The 23,452-nt window shown below is 37.6% G+C and overlaps 1 protein-coding gene across 5 annotated transcripts in view; it reads left to right on the top strand.

Moving 5' to 3' along the window:
- The window catches only part of PPFIA2 (PTPRF interacting protein alpha 2), a 677,602-nt gene that overhangs the window by 556,083 nt on the left and 98,067 nt on the right, over positions 1-23,452 (top strand). For all 5 annotated transcript variants that reach the window (XM_044979837.1, XM_044979845.1, XM_044979876.1 and 2 more), the window contains 6 exons: positions 3,906-4,052; positions 6,934-7,068; positions 13,626-13,709; positions 14,093-14,224; positions 15,764-15,826; positions 17,993-18,084. In XM_044979837.1, the coding sequence (XP_044835772.1) occupies positions 3,906-4,052; positions 6,934-7,068; positions 13,626-13,709; positions 14,093-14,224; positions 15,764-15,826; positions 17,993-18,084 (653 nt within the window). The remainder of the gene's footprint in view (positions 1-3,905; positions 4,053-6,933; positions 7,069-13,625; positions 13,710-14,092; positions 14,225-15,763; positions 15,827-17,992; positions 18,085-23,452) is intronic.

The following is a 23,452-nucleotide window of genomic DNA, read 5'->3' as shown; positions in this document are numbered from 1 at the left end:
ATTGTTTCCTTGTACTCCCCATCTATCTGGCTGTGTCCATCTGTTTTCTCCTGTCTCAAGGCTGTCCTTCTGTTCTGTGGGTTCTTGGTCTGTGATTAGGGCTCCTAGGAGCTACTGAGGTATAAATAATAATAAGATACAGGTAATGCAGTCACAATCCAAAAAAAACAATTAAAAAGTACTATATTGGGGAGTTTCTTATTGGAAAATCTTTCATCTCATGCTGGTGAAGTCACTATTGGCATAACCAAGAGAGATAAGAGCCATGTGGTTTGAGACACATTTTCCCATTCGCTATAAATTACAGGATTTTTTTATACTTCAAGTCAATATGTAAGAAAACTACTGGAACATATATAATCTTAGCGTGTCCAAGGTATGCATAGGCCTGCTGCCTGTGATATAATTGAACCTTTCTGTTGTTTCCTTCCTTTTCTGATTGTTTACTGTGAATATTTATAGGTAACTATTTTAGCACTCATAGATGATAGAGAGAAGCTGTTTCTTTTTGACTTTTGAATATCTAGAATAAATAGAGACGTTACACCCGCAGCTTGTTAGTTCTGTTATGTGAATCAGTGAAGCCAATGGAGAAAAGGCACAATCAAATATCAAGGGCTTCCACTCTTTAGTGGACAACATGTTTTACTTTAAAGGGAATAACTGTTTTGAAATATAAAATGTGGAACATTATTACCCTCTCCCACTAGTTTCTGCATCAGCATAGCCCTTCCCACCCTGTATTATCTGTTTGCTCCTCTCTTCAGATGACAAGGGAGCAATCTCTTCACAGGCCCCTTTACACTCCGCTTCAAAAATGCCATCAGTTGTCAGTGGGTAATAAAAGAAAGGAAGCAGCTGTTGGAGGTGCCTTAGAGAAGTGCTCAGTGTGAGGGTTGGCATGAGTGGGCAACATCCCAGTGAACCTTCAGGGAAAATTATTTCAGCAGCAGCTTCTTTCTTCTTGCAAGGCTTCTCTTCCAGTCTTGTGAACCCTGAGCATTTAAAACTCTTGAGTCAGCCTCCCCAAAATCATCAGACTGACTTAGAAATCATGGTATTTTAAAACCATGTTATACAGTTTGGTTCTTTTTATTTGTCTTGTTATTCCCTGCTTTTATGATTCATCTTTTCATATGTTTTTCTCGGCAAACAAGGGCTAGAAAGTATCAGAGGGGTAGCCATGTTAGTCTGGATCTCAGAGGGGTAGCCATGTTAGTCTGTAAAAGCAGCAAAGAGTCCTGTGGCACCTTATAGACTAACACCTTATAGACTATTCACCCACAAAAGCTCATGCTCCAAAACGTCTGTTAGTCTATAAGGTGCCACAGGACTCTTTGCTGCAAGGGCTAGAAACTTATTTTTAAAAAAAGCTTCAGATTCTCAAGTATTTACACAACTACAGGAGCTGGGACTTGAGGAAAAGAGCAAATATCACAAAGATGTCAATAAAATTAGAAGAGTTGACAACTGAGTCTTCTATCCTAACTGGGTTGCCTACAACAGGTCCCTTTGTCTCCCCAGGATATTCCTGGCAAACGCAATATCCCTGTTAGAGTTGGTCAAAATGTTTTAATCAGAAAAAGTTCATGGCACAACAACTACATTTACAACTAAATTACATTTTGGTGAAATATGATGTTTTGTCAAAGCCAAAACCTTGCTTGAAATGAGCTAGATCAATGGCTAGGGTGCTGGCCCATGAAGTGGGTGAGCCAGTTTCAAGGCTCCCTGATTCAGAGCAATCTGGGATTAAAATTCTCTTCTGCCTAATTTACAGCAGAGTTTTCCATTCCCACTCAGGCAGAGAAGGGACTTCAACTTGGCACTTCCACATCGCAGGCCGGTGCACTAATGGCCACGCGCATACACACCCAAATGCAGATCAAAAACAAATTTCAAAACCTCAAAATTTGCCACAAAATGGAATTGTCATCTTCTAGTCAGCTCTAGTCCTGCCTCCCTTCTCCTGCTCCTTTCCTTGGTGTGTCCCCATCCACACTCCCTCATCTTCGAGGAGGAGCATCAGAGGCTATTCTTTCTCCACCCAAAGGGCTCCTTAAGGAAGTCATCTGCTACAGACTACAGCCTATTCAAACCTGAAAGGATCTTTGCAAAAGTACAGTGTATTCCCAGCTGTCTGAATAGCATGGGGGGGGCTGATTTTGTTCCAATAATCAAGAGGATGGGAGCCGTTCAGTTGGCCTCCCCTGGTGCTGGTGGATTGTCCTCCTCCTCACAGACCTGGCCAGGAGTCTCTGCTCTGCCTACTCACTCTCTCTTGTGACAGTGAGGCTGCAGAGGGCTCCCAGGGCTGCTGCAGAGCCAGTGATACCCAATATCTGCTGGTGCAAGGTGCTGGTGGGAGGCTGCAGTCCTGGTGGGGCAGAGTGAAGCCTTGGCCAGCAGTCTGTGCTCTGGGGGGGGGGCGGGGGACAAGGAAGGAATTCAGATAATGCAGAAGTTTGGATAATAGGGTTTTGGATAAACGGGAGTGTACTGTATTATTTATTTGTTTGTTTTAGTTATTTCACTTACATTGCAGTTTCACCTAGATGACTTAGCTGGGTTAGAGCTCCATTGTGCTAGGCACTGTATAATACAGCAAATTATAGTCCATGTCCCAAAGATCTTACAGCACAGCCCACCCATGCCTCAGAGAGCAGCTGAAACAGCAAACATCCTGTTTCTGCTCCCAGCCATTGGCTTTACTGAGTACAGGAGATGAGTCTACCTTAATCACTGTGGTTACAGAATAATAGCTGCACAGCTCCTGAGATTTTTTTGTAACTGCATGTTAGGGTTTGCAGCATGTTTCTCACTCCTCGTGCTCAATCACACCTCTTTTTTTTTTTCCAATAATTGTAGTTGTTTGCTATGTGTGTGCTGCAGCTTGTCTCTCAGAAGACCTTTTTAGGAGTGTCCCCCAAGGAAATTGTTGGAGTCATGGCTCCTGGTACCTTCTGCAGGCCTCTGATTGTGCAGGGGGTGGCACTGGGATGGTATCTTCCCTTTCTCTGTATACATCAGAAAGGAGACAAGCCTCTGGTAGACGTGTCTCGTGGTAGAAAGAGCTTGGCTGCAGAAGAATTGGGGTTCCATTTGGAGATTTGAGTTAATTGAACTCAAACCTTCATGTAAATATGCAGAGATTAGCTCCATGCCAGCCTTTATGAACTTAAGCTACAGGACTCCATTTGCAAACAATATCTCTACTGATTCTGTAGGGTTCATGCAGCCCTTGTATATATGACCTCCCACACATACTGTCCTCCTGGCAAATTAAAGAGTAAGGTTTGATTGATGACACTAAGTATTCACAATAGGTAAGGGTTTGGCTCTACGGTGAGTCAAGTTAGTCAGTTCTGGACCCTGGTGCTGTGGATTTCAGTATTGGCCTTTATCACCTCCTCTTGTAATAGATTTACAGTATATTAAAGCACATCAGCTTTCTTGATCAGTGGCATATAACTTGTATAGTACTGCTATAGTGATGTTCAATTTTGATATATGAAGTAGATTCTTTTCCTTTGTATTCATGTGTACTCTTATTTAAAAATAAGCAAGTTAATGTTGGGTTTTTTGTTATATGTATCACACATACCAAAATGCAGATAACTAGGAAAAAACAGAGAAGTTGAGAAGTCTTCAGTTTCCCCTGAATGTTGTTCTGAACTATATATTTATCTATATTAGTGGATGGCATTAAATTCTGCTCTAGACATTTGTAGGTGGTTTATTTATATGAAGACGTATTAATCCAAAGGGGGAAAAATGCTCCCTACAGAAAATAGGAAAATCACTTCTTCTGCGTATTATTTTTGCAGCTCTGTCTACTGTTAACATGAAAATTAAGCTGACATCTCAACTAAATGACATTTGAAATACATGTTTCTTCATTTTAGGCTATGGCACAGAAAGAAGATATGGAAGAAAGAATCACTACCCTTGAGAAGCGTTACCTCAGTGCACAGAGGGAATCCACCTCCATACATGACATGAATGATAAACTGGAAAATGAACTGGCAAATAAGGAGGCCATCCTGCGTCAGGTTCAGTATCTACATCCCTGGAGCAGCTCTCTTTATGCAGAATTAAAGTTAACACTAAACAAACAAAAAATGAGCCCTGAAGTTGTGATAGGAGGTTTCTATTAAAGTGGGCCAAGTTTCTCATTCTAAATCAACCATAACAGAGCATGGACCAAATTGCCTTAAAGAAAATCAGGCAGGTCAAAGTCTATAAGGTTCACATTAGCTACCATAATCGTAAATAGCAAAACCAATTTGTCCACTCAGCTCTGTGAGGTATCTGTGCTGAGTTATGTATCCCTGTGGTGTCCTGCAGCAGTGCGCATCAAATTACATAAGCTAAGCAAACAGTGGTCAGTCTGTGCACCATGTTTACTTAGATATCATTGGTCACACAAATGTGAATTAAAATTATATATTTTAAAAGAAAGATTATTCCACCAAATACTGGTCATTTGCAGAAAATGGGTTTTAATAAATGAAAATATTTTAATAATGCATGGATTACACAGATAATTGTGTCATCCATGTATCTTCATTTTAAAAAGGTTTATAAGGATGGGACAGTTTTCTTTCATGTCATATTTTTTTCTGTGATGCAAAACCTGAAGTCCAAAGTTGAAATAGGGGACTCCAAAGCCCATCATTTAGAACTTACTCAAATTAATGGATTCTAGAGCTAAAAAAAGCTTTTAGAATCCTTAGGGTTTGTTTATCTTATAGCAAGGGAAGTATTCTAGTAGTTCAGTGAGGAGAATGGAAGTCAAAACTTACAGGTTCTATTCCTAATTCTTTCGCTGGCTCAGTACAATCTTGAGTTAGTTGGTTTTAACCTCATAGGCACAGGATTTAAATTTCTGTAAAATTTGTGTAGATGCCTCAAAGGGGTGCTGTGAGGCATTATTAATGATTATATATCAATATTTGTTGTCATCAGGTGCTATACAGGAGAGAGGGCACAAGAACTTTTGAGTACCAGAACCCTCAAATTGCTTCTGGTTGTATTCTACTACAAAGTGATTTGAGTTTGACAGAATAAAACCTGGTTATGTGCCAGCTAGGTCATTTGTGATTAAGTTTTGAAACAACAAAAACTTTGGGTCTGATTCTCCTTTGTGGCTGAAATGCACACTGCATAGGGCTGTCAGGGAAGGGGCGGAGGGGAGGCAAAGATGGCATTGTCCTCCGGTAAAAATTAGAGCAACCTTGGAGTTCTCTTATGTGTGCTTCGACAGATGACAGTCAGTGGGTGCAGTGAAGGTCTGCACCCACACTTGTCCTCCTGGGAATTCCCAGCACTTCAGACTCTGTAATGGTGGCTGGCTTAGAACCATTCTACTAGCCATGCTAGGGTGGGAAATGAGGAACAAGAGAGAATTGCTACCTTTAAGGCCCATTTACACAGCCATAGTGCTATGAAGGGGCCATAGGGCAACAGAGAATCAAGTTCTTTGTCTGACCAATGGATCAGGTGAATGGAGAACATTGCTTATAGTTTAAGGTAAGAATTACAATATGGATAGAAAACTGTAAAATGCGGAACTATGTATATTGCTTAAATTTTGGAAAAGTGAGTTTCTTTCTTTCCCGCAGTAGACAACAAAGGTTTATTCTTTAGTTTTTCAAATGTCTTATCTGTAAACAGTATATAATGCAAAAGAAAAAAAAAGAGCTCCCCCCATTATAAGGCAATTTGAGAACACCTTGATAACTAATTTGTCCTCTAATGGAATGAAACCCCATTAAAATAAAAATATGTATGTCCATTAATGAGAATGAAAGGATCAAAACCCAAACTTTTTAGATTCTGTTTTGAAAGTTGCTTGAAGACTGTTATTAATTTTCCTCTTTAACCATAAGAACAATAGATGAAAGAGCAAAATACCTATATCAGCTGTTAGTTTTTTATTAGTAATTTAAGTAGTTTTACAATGTGCATAAATTGCCTACAGAGAATAGTAAGTACTGATAACTGTGCTACATAAAAGCAGACTTAGAATACATTTGCAGCATTGCAACATCAACAAAATACATTTTAAACCTTATTACCCTGTCAAAGGATTAAAATACCAGTACAAAAGATAACAGTATTTACAGCATGCTCTTGTTAGTTCCACCCTAAATTCATTGGAAGGGGACAATTAATACTAAGTGAAATCATATTCATTTTGTATGTCTCATGGGGCAGAAAACACCCTACTTATCAAAAGAAAACTTAAAGGCCCACCCTTTTTTCCCCACTCTGTACTTCTCTTTCAATGATTATCAAAGTTTCAGTAATTCAATTTACATAAAACAAGATTTAACTGTAAATTCACAACAAAAAATTAACTGTGCATCAGTAAGCAAATAGCTGACAGGAACTGATAATAGATGTCCTTGGATGTGTAACCAGGGCTGATTTCACCATCACACTAGTGGTATATTATTGGCATCAATTAGTTCCAACAATTTTTTAGCAAATGTATCCTTTTAAAACATGTACTTCTTCCCAGTCTCTTATGCTCTCGGTTTTGCAATAAATGAGTTGATGTTTGTGTCTGTGGCTTTCAAAATTCTGATTTTACTGGCACAAGCGCTTTTTTTTCTTGGCTGGCACTAATAGCACACAGATTAGAGGGAAAAGAATGTTTGTTCATCTTCTTACTTTACAGATTGCAACTTCTTTACTTGGCCTTGATATGAAATCCTTAGTCTTCATATCAGTCATAGCGTAAAAGTCCTGCACAGTTCCATACTTGGATGAATCCTTTTCACAAGCCCATAATAAACTCTCTTGCAAGCTGGAGAGTATCTGTATCTGAACCCACTTGGAGTGCCTGCCTCAGAAAGTCCCCCAAGAATTGCAGCCATTTCTTAATTCTGCCTTTTTATATTTTCTGTTTTCGTCTCTGGGTTTCAGATGGAAGAAAAAAACAGACAGCTGCAAGAACGTCTTGAGCTCGCTGAACAGAAGCTGCAACAGACAATGCGGAAGGCTGAGACCTTGCCTGAAGTGGAGGCTGAACTAGCTCAGAGAATTGCAGCACTGACTAAGGTACTGAACTGAGAAATAGGTTCATTTCAGAAATGTTTGGTTTAACTTTGGTTTAATACATTCTGTATTCCTCCCTACAACAACCATAACAAAAAAGGACTTCATTTCAACCTCATAAGAAATGGGGGAAAAATATGCTGTGTAGACACACTGTGAGCAAATGTTAATTACTGGTATGTAGCATAAGTAATATTACCCTGGCTTTATTAATGCCATTGTTATAACTTGATATACCACATGCCTTGACTATATTTCTCACAGTCTTTATTGGCAGGTGCAGTAACTACTCTTACTTTAGTTTACATTATATTTAAAAAGATGTCATGGATTTCCAAAAAAAATCATGAACCCATTTAGCTTTTAAATATGTAAACATTTCCCTTTTAACCAAAAAAATCAAGCTGATAAATCATTTTTCCATAATGTTTTTATACCACATTAATTAGGAGAGACACAATAATCATTTTTACCACAGTAAATGACACAAAATTACACAATTTTTCTTACTGGCATTTAGGATGAGTTGTGTGTGACAGAAATAAAGCCATCCTGAATATTGATTTTTTTTTAAATTGATTCTTTGTAGCAGGTAATCAAACTACAATTGATAAATCACAAGGAAAAATGTAAAGCCCTAAAGGGACCAAAGACAGTCTGGTTTCTCTGTTAACAATTTATTGTACAACAGCTTTCTTCAAGAAAAACAATAAGACAAAAGTTCGTTTTCAATTATGCAAAATTCATGTATTGCTCTCTACCACATTTTTCAGATGTGCATGCAGTAAATGCTGTAGTGTAGTTCAAAGTATTTTCAACTTCATTAATCCTTCACATTTATAGTTGGAAGAAAATGAAAAACTCCATACAGCACAGTATGTTACACATCATTATGATTTATTTGAATTTTCTTTTCTCTATCACTACAGAAGATTGTATTAATTTTATTTGGCAACTAATTTTCATATTTTAACAGGTTTCAGAGTGAAGTGGGTTTTAGCCCACAAAAGCTTATGCCCAAATAAATTTGTTAATCTCTAAGGTGCCACAGGTACTCCTCATATTTTAGCAGAATTACACAAAACTTTGTATTTGTCCCTTTTTATCAGGTCTTCAGTGCCGGGGTGGCTTATAGGATTAGCTTGACCTCTGTGTAATTTAGTTAAAATAAATTATATTCTATCTCCTTCTTATCTCATTAAGACAAAATCAGTATTCAGTAATCAAGATTTTGTGCTGTCCACTTTAGGTATATGGGTGGGGAATCTGAAAGGGAACTGGAAATGCTGGAAAAAAGAAGATTCAACAAAAAGGAAGCTGCGTGAAATGACAAACAAATGTTACAGTATTTTGTAAAAACTATGGTGCACATGCATGTGGCATCCCTTGTCAGCTTTAAGTTGTCCATCTGTGATTTATCCAGCAGATGACCTGACATTTCAATGCCCTTAGCAGAATATTGCTTTATATTTAAGATGAAATTTTCTTTTATAAATTCTCCAATATTTTATGCACCAGTAGTTTTTCTTCAACCTCAAGCATGTCTTTTGTTGACACCATTTTTTTTCTTGAACAAACACTAACACTTAATATTGTGAGAAGAATATCTCATCTCAGTCATGCAGGATACTCAGTATATTTCAGTGCAATATAGTCATCATTCTGATCATAAACATACTAAGACATACATTTCCGTGTGCCTTTTTCACAGTCTTTTATTTTATGTGATTAGAGAACTGTGGACAGAATGGACATTTCATCCAAAATGGCCTTCATCCAAGTGTTTGTCTAGAGAGAAACTACAAAGTCAATTGGACTAAGTAATCTATATAAGAGTTTCACTGTTCCAGGTGCTTGATCGTGGCCATCATTCTATTGTATCAAACACTGGCAATACGTGAACTTGGAGAAATTGCAGACAGGTAAACTGCAAGTAGGATGCTGAGCAAAGGCAGATTGATAGTCCACTTTTACAGGTCAGGGGTCAGAGTACAGACAGATATCAAGATAGAACACAGGAATAGGTGCCCAGGGCAGTGGCGGATTTAGAGTTAGTGGGGCCCTGTGCGCAGCTTCATTTTTGCACCCCACCCCCGTGAGGACTCAGCCAAGAAAAAAAACCACTCTTTTATCTTCCCACTATTTTTTATTCTTTTTTTCTTCATCCTCCTCCTATATTATAAGTAATGGAAAGTAATTGAAAATAAAGTGAGGTACCTTGATTGGGGCAGAGGGTAGGGGTGCAGGAGGAGGTGTGAGGGTCAGGCTTTGGGAGGTTTGGGTGCAAGAGGGATGAGGGGTCGGGCTCTGGGAGGAAATTTGGGTGCTGGCTCTGGGCTAGGGCAGGGGGTTAGGGTGTGGGAGGGGGCAGGAGGGTGACACTTACCTTGGGGGGCACGGCTCCCAAAGCGACTGGCACACACACCCTTCTGGCAGCAGCTCCTAGATGTGGGAGGGATTAGGGGGTCTCTGCGTGCCACTGCCCTCAGGCACTGCCCCCACAGTTCCCATTGGCCGCAGTTCCTGGCCAATGGGAGCTGCAGAGTCGGCGCTCAGGGCGGGGGCAGTTGTAAACAGCATATTCCATTAATTTAGAGGTGAAGAAAAATAAAGTGAACGTTACAGGGACAGATGAGAGCAAAGTTTTTAATGGATGTGATAAATTAGTATGTGTTAAGAAGAGAGTGAAAGGCTGAGGAGAAATGTGAGGGAGAGGACAAGGGAGGCAGGAGGAAAGAGGTCACTGACGCAGGGGGATGATTTAGAGTACAAGAGAAATATCAGTCTTTGGGACAGGAGAGGAGAGGAAAGAGCTAAGGTGGAGGAAGGAGGAGAGATCAGGTTAGACGTAATCAACTTTATTTTTGAAGAACTTGACAAGATCCTCTGTGAAGAGAGAGAGGTGCAGGAGCTTAGGTGGTTTTATGGTTAATGCTGAAATTTCATGAGCTGTTCAACGCTATTCATAAAACATTCTTTTTAAATGTAGCCACTGCTTATATAAGGACTTAAATCATGATCAACTATGGAACATGCATGTAATGTTCAAAATTCAACCACATTATTGTGATCAACATTTTTTACTTGCTACCCTGAGAAAGCTTTAAAAGTTTGGCATTTGATTATGATGTCATATTTGAGCAAAGTCAGTACAAAATAGCAGCCAAAAAATTAGCGTAATTCCTTTGTCTGCTAGTTTGTTTTCCGATGCACTTTTAAATACTAAAATCTCACTTTTAAAGCATGTTTAAATCTCAGTTGGACCAAAGTCATTTATTGCAATATCACTAGAGCTTTAAATGTACTTAGCTGAATTATAGGTCTGCAAATAAACAATGTACACAGAACACAATTCTGCCTTTGCATTAACCGGATCAGCAACTGCAGTTAGTTTCCAATGTCCCAAATAGAATATAATTTGCTTCCTCTTAGGGAAATAAGGAGCAAAATTTTAGGAACAAAAGGAGCCAAAAGGAAGTTGAAAGAGAACCAATATGCTTGAACATTAAAAAATATATATATATTTTTGGAACTATGACATTGGTCTTTATTCTCATTTACATTAAATTATGTTCACTTTAGACTACTAGAACAGTGTAAAGAGGCTTTGGTGTAAATGAAAATCAGGCTCATTGCCTTTTATAATAGAAAATATAGTATCAGATACCTTGATGACAGGGGCTCAGGTTATTTAAGCAAGTATATAACTTTAAGCATATGAGTAATCTCACTGAAATAAATATGTCTGCTTACACCTATGCTTAAGTACCTTGCTGAATCAGCGGTGTGGATTCTAATATGCATGATAGTCGTCATAGGAACTGGATAATCAGATACTTATAAAGAGGCTGTGTGCATTTTGGTCAGAAATATTAATAGAATTTTTCCTATAACAATAAATACTTTGGTATTCTACCCTATTTGTTTTATTGGTGCCTCAGACAAATCACGCAGGTAAAGAATTATCAATCGTATAATTTCAAATGAAAATCCTTCCTACAATTTAAAATATAGATGTGAGCAGCACATTTGAATGAAACAGCTGCCAAGACTTCTTTATCAACAGTATGCTATACAAGGCAGAACCACTTATCAGAAGTCTTGAGTGAGATGCTCTTCAAAGCTAGAAGTAATGTGTTTGAACATATAAGGATCTTGCATGTTAAAGTGTTGAGAACAAATTAAATTTAACTTTGCACTCAGCCATTAAACCTCAGACTATCTTAATTTTCTAGGAAGGATGCTTCCAGGAAGTTCTCTGTGACCATGAAAGTAAAAGGTTTAAAATAATCTATAATTTCCCTAATCCTGTGTTTCTGCTACCTCTTGATCAGTGATTCAGAGCTCTGAGAACTTTTTTCCAGTCCTGTTACTGATTTTAAGAGTCATATTCATCTAATAAGGGAAGAGAAACTATACCATATGACTTATGTGATGAAATACAACTAACTTATAAAGCTCAAATTTATAACATTGATTACTGAATACTCAATATCGAACTGATTCTGATTGGTCCATATAGTAATAAATAAAAATAGAGTAGTTTCAAATAATGACTAATCCAAAGAAATCACAATCTGCTTGCAGATAATCCACAATCAGAAAAAGAGGCTAAATTAATCAAAGAATTATCCATTTATGTTTACCCTTTACATTTTACAAGTGAATAAACTTTATAAATACTCTACAGTTGAAAATGATGTTAACTAAATAACATTGTATTTAAAAAACTCAGTGGTTAGGTATAAAACTTCATATATCAGTGTATGTGTATAATCATACTGTTCGTAATAGGAATGACAGTTGCAGTTTATATTTATAAAATATTTATATTTATATATTTTATAAAATTGTCAGTCAGTCTAATTTTGTGTCAATGACTCTTTAGTTCTGATAATACCATTGAAGTGATTTAAAATTACTGTGTACCAATGGTAATTGCTTTGATAAATATACCTAACTGTTATTTTGGTAAGTCATTTGTCGATGACAGTCTCACTAACGAAGGATTACTTTATTAATAATGTTAGATGCGTTGAGAGTTTGCTCATCTGGTGACCAAGAGTTCACCTCTTGAGAGAATGACTACTCTGAGCATTCGGCAATCAGGAGCTCACAAAGAAAGGCATCGGTAGCACCGTGCTAGCTGTGCTCCTTATGCATCTCTCTTGTTTCCATACCAACAACATAACATTCAATTTTACACTGTTAGCGTAGACTTCCTTGGTAAGAGGGAACATGCAGACCCATATTTTAGAACAAATGACTTATTCAGCTGGGTTCTTTCAGAAAAGTGTTGAATCTTTGGATGGACTGCGATATTTCATATTCAGTACCTATACTGTTTTAAATTATTTTTTATCAAATTAATGCATTTTTATGTATAGGTTCTTCTCTTAGTTCTGACCCTGATCTTGCAAAGGGATCATCTTCGAAAAGTTTGGGAACTATATTGTTTTACTAGAATAAAAAGGGGTTACTTGATCTATTCTAAAATAGAATCCTAAAACTTGAGCCTTATTTTATATGGTTAATTCTTCATAGTTGCAGTAATGAGGGAATCTAGCATTATATTGCACAGTTACTGTAAATAACTAATCTATTAATTTATATTCTACAACATATATGCATTGTTTTCATTCCTATAAAGTGGCAGCAAGAATCCTGAAGAACTGTCTGACATTGGCCCCTCAACATCATATTCTGGTGTTTAGTTCACCATAATTCCAACTACTACATTAGACCGTATTAGCCAGAGTTGCTTTGATTTCACTCTGTAGTAACCTTTCATCAGCCAGCCATCACTAACCTTGAACTTCCATATCTAGGTTGATAGCTTTTTTAGCATTCCATTCTTTTTAGTTGATCCACATCAACTGCATCACATCCACCAACTATCAGTGTAGTTTATTCCACATAAAATTCAGTCAAAGTATTAAATTTTCAGTCACACTTTTCGTTTAAGCATTCTGTGCTGTGTTCTTTTCAGTGTCAGTGTCTTTAGTTCTGATTTTTCAATTTTGTCCCTCTCCTTTTCCTTAACTTGTTAGTCTGATCCAACCTCTTCTACCTCATCTGATGATTATCAATATGTTATGGAAGCTAAGCTACAAGAAATGATCTCCATACGTAGGAAGGTAGTCCTACTGGACTTTACTTTCTATTGCTAAATAGAATCCATCTGATTTGTTTTCATTTATTTTTTTAATTTTTTTTTTTATTGATAATCAACCATCGTGCAGTTTAGTGCTTCAGGAGCTTACAATTTTACGATGGCAGGTTTGTGTTCAAACCATGCACAGTCTGCATGTTACATTTGGCTGATTTCATTGCTCATAAATAACTCCAATATTTTGCTGATGCTTGGATGTAACAGGCCTTTGTAGCTGACACATTTCAAGCAATGCTGTTCAGCTGCCTGTTTAAATAAAGTTTATTTTTTGAAAACTAAGTTTGCAGTTAGTAGTAGCTTGCTTTATATTTTGTTTAAACTTTGCTGACATAAAGATTTGCAAAGCAATTTAAATTTCAGACCGAGTCTTCCTATTTTTTTCTTACAGGCAGAAGAAAGACATGGTAACATTGAAGAACGTATGAGACACTTGGAAGCTCAACTTGAAGAAAAGAATCAGGAACTTCAAAGAGTATGTGTATTGCAGACCATTTATTTTTTGTGCTTATAATTTAACACATGCCCTCAGTTACATGCCTACAACTCCATTAATTGCAGAATAATGCTTTTGCAAGTCTGAGAGCAGAATCTGTGCTGCATTTTTTCATCAACTTAGTCAACTGATTTAAATCTAGTTTTAGTTGGCTGTAAACAGTCTTCTGATACAGAAGTTTCTAATAAACCTTGCTCAGGAGTTAATGTGTATTGATCAATAGATGAACTTAAACTATAATTTCTTCTGTTGCTGGATATTTTAATGAAAATTTTTTCAATGACCATAAAATCTACGCATTTTAATAGGGCATTAATTAACTTGGAAACTTATCCTTGTGTTTCCTTTGTTCTGTACTGAAGGCAAGACAAAGAGAGAAAATGAATGAGGAGCACAACAAAAGATTATCAGATACTGTAGACAGACTTTTGACAGAATCCAATGAGCGCCTGCAGCTACACTTAAAAGAGAGAATGGCAGCACTTGAGGAAAAGGTAAAGTGCAAAGGGCAGAATAAACTTAAATTGAATAAAGTTACTACTGTATATATTTTATCTGGATATAAATTTAATGCTGACTCTATGATGCACAGGCAAATGTGAACCTAATAGCTACAAATCTAATCAAATTTTTAGCATCAAGCAAAATATCAGATATTCATATTCTGGTAGAGTTTTTATAATACTGTGGATAATATACAACTTACAGAGCTTTTACATCTTCAAATCAAGGTACATCCTTTCATGAAAGAGCTCTCCAAATGCCATTGTGAGGTGGATATTATTATCTCATTTTTACTGATGGGGAAGGGGAACCAGAGGTGGAGAGCTTACCCAAGTTTGCCCACAGCCACAACATGAGGCAGTGGCAGAACCAGGGTTAAAATTCAGGAGTTCCCAAGTCCCAGATCTGTTCTCATTCCTGAATTGCATCCTGCCTCTTCTGTGCAGTTAAAAGTTTACATAACAGATATGTGCTCTTTTATTCCCAGATAAATGTTTCGTTCAGGGTAGGAGTGAGATATATAGGTAAGTCAGTGACCAGAGAAAGAATAAATTATGGAAGTTGTTCTTCAGTGGATTCCACTAATCCCTGTGTTATCTTAAAGAGAAATAAAAAATGTGGTGTGTTTAACACTTGCTTGAGGAGGGAAGGCTGGAAGATGATTAAAGTGATGATATTATAGACTCAGCTTGAGGATTTGTGACACGGACATTCAGAAACATTCTCCATTTGCTCCTGTCTTACCTATTGCTTTGCTCTGAACGCATCCTTGAGATGTTTCCTGGAATTATTGGGGAGCAAATTCATGTTTGGCCCTCTGAATTTGAGTATTTCCACTTTAGCCATCCCAATTCCATTCTTCTTCATACATACATAAAGACTGAAATGTATTTCACCCACACAAATGCACTGGCTCAGGGACTCTTTCTACAGTCCCAAGCCCCCCTGCATCATTGATATGCTGGTTTCTGGGTCCGCATCCCTTCCACCCCATAATGTGACAATGGGGCTTATATTGTGAAAAGTTGCTCTGGCCCTCGACACCATGATGAATTTCACTCTAAACATCAGATTCCTTTGAGTGGTAGAAAACTCACTAAAGTCTCCTTCAGTAGTCGAAGAAAATGATCTGTTCCTCTGAAATCCTCATTCAAATGCACCTCCAGCCAAACTTCTCCAAAGTGACATGTACAGCTGCAGATTTTTGCAGCTCCTGAGGCAGAATACTGTAGAAAGTAGAGAATATGCTGTCACAGAGAGAACCTGTGAGGAAAAGAATGTGTAAAATTTCAGATTAAGATATTAGAGAAGTGTCTTCTGTCTTTGAAAGAAAATATTTGGATTGTTTATAGGGTTCTTGATCTGACCTGTACACATTCCAAAAGTATTAACAGATCCATATTGAAAATTCTGTGGAGAACAAGGTGGATCAATTCATTTAATTTAGTTAACTTGATCAGATGGCAGCTTCTGGTACTGGATGTTTCCTCCTGTTTAATTTACATTTCAAATGTCTTTTTCTCTCCTAGAATGTTTTAATTCAGGAATCTGAAAGTTTCAGGAAGAACTTGGAAGAATCTTTACATGACAAGGTACTATATAACTCTCATATTTTATCTGTAATCTCATTGTTTTATTTTAGAAAAATCATTTGATATTATTTGAATATGAGAAAATATGTTTGTGGTGTACTTAACGTCTCAAACTGGCCCCTAGAAATTAATCAAATGGCAGTAAAATACTCCTGAGGATCCTGGAGTAGATGGTTCTTTACCAAGCCAGTTGCTTAAGCTAGAAATTGATGCTATATAAAAATACTCCTAAAAATATAGTTTATGGTTGAAATCCTGGCCCCACTGAAATGAATTGACTTCAGTGGGACCAGGATTTCACCATACAAATTGTAGTTCTTAAAAAGACAGAGATTTTCATGTAAATAGTTATACATCTTTAGTTAAGAAAATAATTATTTGATTTGATACATTTACTCTAACAGGTGCAGTGAAATTATACTAACCATAGCTGAAAGGTGCCTTTTTGAGTTCAGGGCAATTTAACAACAAAACACTGGTTTAGTGAATCAGTCAAATTAATTATAAATGTTTTTATTCCAAACACAAGTTTTTGGTTTTATTTTAAAGATATACTTGCCTTAAAGGCAGTAGAACACAAAAATACATCCACTTTTAGATTTATACAGAAAGTATTTTTGCAGTGTGTCCAATTAAATTAAACTATATAGTGTGGAATGGAAAAAAATACCGCTGCACTTGTTCCTAAGGGGAAAATAACTATTACCATATGACACCCAAAATGAACATGAAGTGAGGAAAATGGCAAGAGAAAATATCTGTTTAAATCTATTGTTATTTTACCATAAGTAATTTTGTAGAGAGGCAGGGAGATTTTGTGGTTAAGACACTGAACTAGAGCTCAGGAGATTGTGATTCAATTCGTGACTGCAACAAATTTGCTGTGTGACCTTGGGCAAGTACTTAGTGTCTCTGTGCCTCAGTTCCCCATGTGTAAAATGGGATAATAAACCTTCCTTTCAGCCACTATTTGTCCTGTATGTTCAGACTGTGAGCTCTTTGGACCAAGAACTGTCTATTATGTATGTGTACAGCTCCTTGCAAAATGGGGCCACTAGGTACTAGCATAATGTAAATAATAATGATATTACCTTTATATGTAATACACTATTACAAAAATATTTAAAATATCTGTTGTCACTTCATTTTGGGTTAGGAATGTGGCAGCTATTTATTTATTTATTTATTTATTTATTTACAATTTTATTAATTTTCCAATTCCTTGCTTTGTTTTAATTATTTTTAGAAATTCATTATTATGACAGAAGAAAGCTGAATTGTTTTGTGTTAAAACCCCCAAAACTATAGAAGCCTACCTCTTTTATCTAGCAACTGTTATAACTGTGTGTGTTCAAAATTTGGCCAGTTTTGAGAGGTGCAAAGTGGTGATTAGCATCCTTCATGTCTCCTGGCATTGCTGGAAATTGAGGTTTCTGAGCACCTCATAGGAGGTCTCATCAGCTCACAAGATTGAGCCTTAAGGCCCCAATTCAGCAAGACTCTTAAACCTCTGCCTATCTTTAAAGAAGGGGATTACTCACAAGCATAAAGCTACGTGTGTACTTAGGTACCTTGCTGAATTGGAGCCGTAAATCAGTGGGACTTAACTACATGCTTAAAGTTAAATACCTGAGGGCTGATGAGAGATGGACTTAAGCACGGGCTTGAATCATGGTCTTACCTGGTTTGCAAGTTATTCATTACTTGGTTGGTTGGTAATAGTCATTTCTAGCAATGGCAGCATCATATGCCACCATTCCACATATTTTTGGAAGCGCATTCCTCAGCATTTTTTCATATCAGCCTAATTTTGCTATTAGTGCTTCTTTCAAGTCATCATCCACGGTAAATGGTGTTTACTTTGCCTTTTCAGACCTAAACTATTGTTTTAGTTTCTTCTTTTCTAACACAAGTTGCATTAAAAAAAATGTAATTTTCAGGCATGAGCCGTTCAGAAAGTTCCTTCCAGCTTGTGAGGAAATAGTGAGGAGTACTAAACAGCCTTCTCGCAATGCACAGGCATTATTAACAGTAATGGCATTTGCATGGGGTCATCAAAAGGAGACTATGGCTGAATTTATTTACTATTTTAGAAGTCAGTAACCAATTCTTTTACAGTTTTATATTCAGTACAACTCCTCTTAAAAACGCTTCTCCTTTTTTCAGGAAAGATTGTCAGAAGAAATTGACAAACTGAGATCTGAACTTGACCAGTTGAAAATAAGGGCTGGCTCTTTAATTGAACCTACATTGTCAAGGTAAAGTAATTGAACTTCAAGACAACATGTAAAGATTGTTCAAGACTTTATAACAAGGATGTGTTTTCAATACACATTAAAATATTTTTTTAAAGTTAGCTGTTCAATGGTTACGATTGTCCGTTTTGATTGTTTTTCATAATATAGCTGGGGCCTAACATAAGTGAGTATGTATTCCCATATTGCTAAGATCAGAATCAAATCTGTTTTAAACTATGTTATACTTCTAAAATTATACAAAAATACTTCAATAATTTCCAGGAAAGTCTGAAAATAGAATTCCAGTTGCCAAGTTTAACACTAGAATTGATTAACAAATTTAGAGTCGTACGCCAACAATTATATCTAACTGTTATTTTTCCCTTAAGTGACAGTTAACAAGGTTTTGCTTAGTGCATACAGTAAGGCCCTGATCCTTCAGCTTATTGTGCAGGCAAAATTCAGCAGAGTTCCTCGCAGGCACAATGATCTGTCTGCCAAAGTTTGTTGAAGGATCAGGAACTAACTAATAATGAAACATGAGCTTTTTAATACAAATCTTGTGTGCTACTGATAGCTGAAGATAAATTATTTGGGAAAGCCGTTGCTATGGTTATAGAATAATAGAATAATTTTCCCTTCAGTCCAAAGATGTCCTTTAAAATAAAATTAACACCTCTGTTTCTCCTGCCTTCATTTCATGACTTGCGAGCTTAATATGTTAAAGTTTAGGATTTGTTAGCCAAAACACATGGTACAAAATTAAATTGAGGAAAATGTAATCTGAATCAAGTTATTTTTCCTTGAATGCTGTTATATTTGCCTGCATAAGCTACTATACACCCTCATGTTTCTGAGAGACATTGCTCAATGCTTGTTTTAAACTCTTTTTTTTACTTTCTTATATCCTTTATTTTATTTTATTTATGCTGTGTTTATTTGATATATAAGGAGAAATATAAATTAATGTAATGGGCTCAAGCTTGTTAATTGTTATAATGGTTTCTTACTTTGTTCTTTTGAAACTTAAGTTATGTGGACACACACACACACAAGTTTTATATAGCGCCTTTCTCATGAGGATCTCAGAGTGCTTTATAGACATTAAACCATAATTCAGCCTAGCAACACCACTATGAAACTGGTAAGTATAACCCCCATTTCAGAGATGGGGAAACTGCTACACAAGCAGGATAGAACTGAGCAACAGTGTTTAATTGCAACATACGCTCTGTGTCAAGCTGTATGAAGCACTTCATAGTGATACTGTTTGTTTTTCTAGAGTAGAAAACCACATATCTGCTTAAATGGAGAGAACTGCTGGACAAATCTCAGCACCTGGCACAATGGTCACTGCCCCAGGTGTAGCTGCTTACCTGCGACCTCTCACCATCATGGGGGATCAGCAGTCTTATTGTCTTGTCACTCACTGCCTTGCTGGCTTCTGTGAGCACATCCTCATAGCTGGTGGCTAGGTGCTGTCTGAGCGACGTGAGCTGCCTTACAGCTGTGCCCCGAGAATTCAGCAGTGCATTCTAAAATTGTTTACTTCCTGATCCCTATTCCCACACTTACAAAGCTGCTGCTGCTGGAACTCTTCGCTGAGTGTGGGTAATACAGCGAATTCCTGATGCTGAGATCCCTCCACTTGTACTTGAATTCTTCCACCTCTCAGGAATGGAGGGAGGAGAACTCATCCCAAAACCACACCTCCATTATATAGGCTGGTCTTTCAACAAGGAGGATACAACATGGGCTTATGTGACATTATGAGGCTGGACAGTAGATGAATGTCTACTGGCTGGAGACTGGAATCTGGGCTGCCTCCTACTGTCTGCCGTCACATTGCAGAGCTGACAGGCATTGTGTACACTCTCTGACCTAATTCAGAATGGGTGCCACGTTTTTCAGACACATACGCCTAAAGGGTGAATGCATTCACATCCCACTACTGTAAGTCATGCACTCGGTCATAATTTAAAGGGTCCTAACGGTGCATGTGTCTTCCAGGCGCAATTTTCCATTGAACCATAAGGATTTTCAAGAGCCTCCAAAAAGAGACTACACAAAAATTCACACTGAATACCCTGATGGGTGTGCAAAATAGCCCACAGTATGTTTGCAGTGTATTATCTTGAATTTTTCAATTTACATTAGGAATGTGAAGCTTTTGAAATTATTTGTAGTTTGTGCTCTGGAAGAATTAATAAGTCATTCTCATAGTTTGTAATCAGTAATTTTATTTCAAAGTTGTATGTTCAATTCAAATTTAATTTTAAACATAAATATGTTTGGGAAATGGAATGCAAATCACATCATTGATTTAATTTTCATTTTCTTTGCATTATGTTTAGAATAACCATTTCTGACATAACACACTAAGAAGTTAGTTCATTTAAAGCTAAAATCAAACTATTCTGAAGTACTCAAAACAACAAGGATTTTTTTATTATAGGAACATCCGCACAGGTTATAACAGCTTTTCAAGGTTGTCACTAATATTTACCAGCTCAAGCACAAAATCTACTTGCCCATTATGATTTATGAAGGAAAAAAATAGGAGACTCGGCATTTATGACTATAGGGATCTGACATACGCTGTACCTAGGAACTAAACCCTAAGACATATTTTCCAACATATGTCTCTGGAATTGTTTATGGCTCTTATTTCATACTTCAGAGTATATGGTAACTGTCTTCCTTTTTGTCTTGCTGTAGAATATTTATTGTTGGTTAAAGGTACCATATTGGCAGCTTTGGACAATGAACCTTGATTTGTTGTTCACAGAATTGGCACAGTACATGTAATAAATGGCACTATTGCTCTTTACAGAGCATGGTGTATGTGCCGATGAGTTCTTTGATAGCTGCTGAGTTCGATGCGTGAGTAACAGTCCTGTCCACAGGTAGGGCACACTCACACCCTAACAGTGCTCTGAATCCAAGCAGCAGATTCTTTCCTCCTTAGATGCCGGTCATCACAAATCTTGATCCAGTCTGCCTTGCAACACTTCACTCCATCTACAAGCTGTCTCCGCCAACCAGAGCGGCATTCCGCTCTCCTTTCCCAATCATTCAGAGAGATTCCAAAGGATACTTAAGTCATCTTTACAAGCATCCCAAAATCTATGCAGCAGTCTGCCTCTTTCTAGACCCTTCATGAGCACAACACGCTCTTTGGGATCCTGTATTCTGGCATTCACTTGACATGTCCAAGCCACCTGAGTCTTTTCTTACTAATCAATGTTCCCATGGATGACATATCAGCACAATTTAACAGTTCCACATTTGTTACCCTGTCTTGCCATCTTACTTGAAGCAAGCATCTGATATAAAAGCTGTTTAATCTTTTGGTATGTTTGGCATAAGTCATCCATGTTTCTGAGCCATATAGAAGAGTGGATAAAACACATCTCACATAAATACAGATTTTCACTTAGTTGACAATTTGTTATTGTTCCAGGCTTTGTCTTGAAAAGTTCCTGGCTGATTTGCCAATTCTACTAGTGAGCTCAGCAAGAAGATCTACAATGCTGGTAATAGTAGAGCTAAGATAGCAAAATTGCTCAATACCATCCAAACGAATACCATGTAAGATGATATCTGGAACTGGTTTTGAAGAGCCTTGGTGCATGATAACAGTCTTCTTCACACGTATTGCTGGCCCAAAGATTTTGCATGAATCAGAGAACTTGGTAATAAGATACTGTAGGGCATCAACACTGTGAGCCACAAGGGCTGCATCATCTGCAAACAACAGGTCCCTTATGATGGTCTCCTTCACCTTCGTCTTGGCTCTGAACCTTGCAATGTTAAACTAACCTCCATCATGTCCAGTGCTAAGATAGACATCCTCTCCAGCATCATGGGATGCATGTTGAAGCAGGAATGAGAAGTAAAAAAGTATTAAATAATGTAGGAGCCAGTACGCAACCCTGCTTCACTCCATTGTTGATGTTAAATGAGTCAGACTCTTGGTTTTTGTACATTACAGTTGCTTTCATGCCATTGTGTAAGAATTTCACAAGGTTTAGCAATATAGGTGGACAACCAAGCTGTGATGGGTTGGATCACAGAAACCCCCTTGGGAACTACCAACCTATGTGCCACAACTCTTCTGCCCCTGCTTTCCCTGCCAGCCTGGGACTCCAGCACCCTGTCCTGTTAAGCCAGACACTCCAGTCTGCTCCAACACAGACCCAGGGACTGAACCACATGCCCCAAAGCTGCAGACTTAACTGAAAGCAGCTTATAGAAGTGTTCCTGTCCAAACTCCAAATAAATCTGTTTTACCCTGTATAAACTTACACAGGGTAAACTCATAAATTGTTCTCCCTCTATAACACTGATAGAGAGAGATGCACAGCCCCCCGGTATTAATATGTACTCTGGGTTAATTAATAAGTAAAAAGTGATTTTATTAAATACAGACAGTAGGATTTAAGTGGTTCCAAGTAGTAACAGACAGAACAAAGTGAATTACCAAACAAAATAAAACACGCAAGTCTAAGCCTAATAGCAAGTCTAAGCCTAGTAGAGTAATAGAACTCAGTACAGATAAGATCTCACCCTCAGAGATGTTTCAATAAGTTTCTTTCACAGACTGGACGCCTTCCTAGTCTGGGCACAATCCTTTCCCCTGGTACAGCCCTTGTTCCAGCTCAGCTGGTAGCTAGGGGATTTCTCATGATGGCTGCCCCCTTTGTTCTCTTCCACCCACTTATATATCTTTTGCATAAGGCGGGAATCCTTTGTCCCTCTCTGGGTTCCCACCCTCTCCTCCTCAATGGAAAAGCACCAGTTTAAAGATGGATTTCAGTTCAAGTGACATGATCACATGTCACTGTAACACTTCATTACCCACATCCCAGCGCACACGTATACAGGAGTAAAACAGAGCCATCTACAGTCAATTGTCCTGGTTAATGGGAACCATCAAGATTCCAAACCACTATTAATGGCCCACACTTTGCATAATTACAATAGGCCCTGCAAGTTATATTTTATATTTCTAGTTTCAGATACAAGAGTGATACATTTATACAAATAAGATGACCACACTCAGTAGATTATAAGCTTTGTAATGATACCTTAGAAGAGGCCTTTTGCATGAATCATATTTTAGTTACATTATGTTCACACTCATCAGCATACTTTCATATAATCATATAGAGTGCAACGTCACACAAGCTTCTTCAGACCAACTTCTTCATGTCCAAGGCTTTTGTTAAATCTATAAAAGCCACATACAGTGGACTACGTTTCTCTCTGCACTTTTCCTGCAGTTGTCTTCCAGAGAAGACCATGTCTATGCTGGGCCTTCCCGAGCAGAGGCCACATTGGCTCTCAGGATAGATTATTCTCAGCTGAAGTTTGAAGTCTAGGTAAA

This window comes from Mauremys mutica, chromosome 1 (assembly GCF_020497125.1).
Source record: "Mauremys mutica isolate MM-2020 ecotype Southern chromosome 1, ASM2049712v1, whole genome shotgun sequence".
Lineage (NCBI taxonomy): Eukaryota > Metazoa > Chordata > Testudines > Geoemydidae > Mauremys > Mauremys mutica.
Note: the sequence above shows the minus strand (reverse complement) of the source record. Positions and strands in the feature narration are given on the sequence as shown.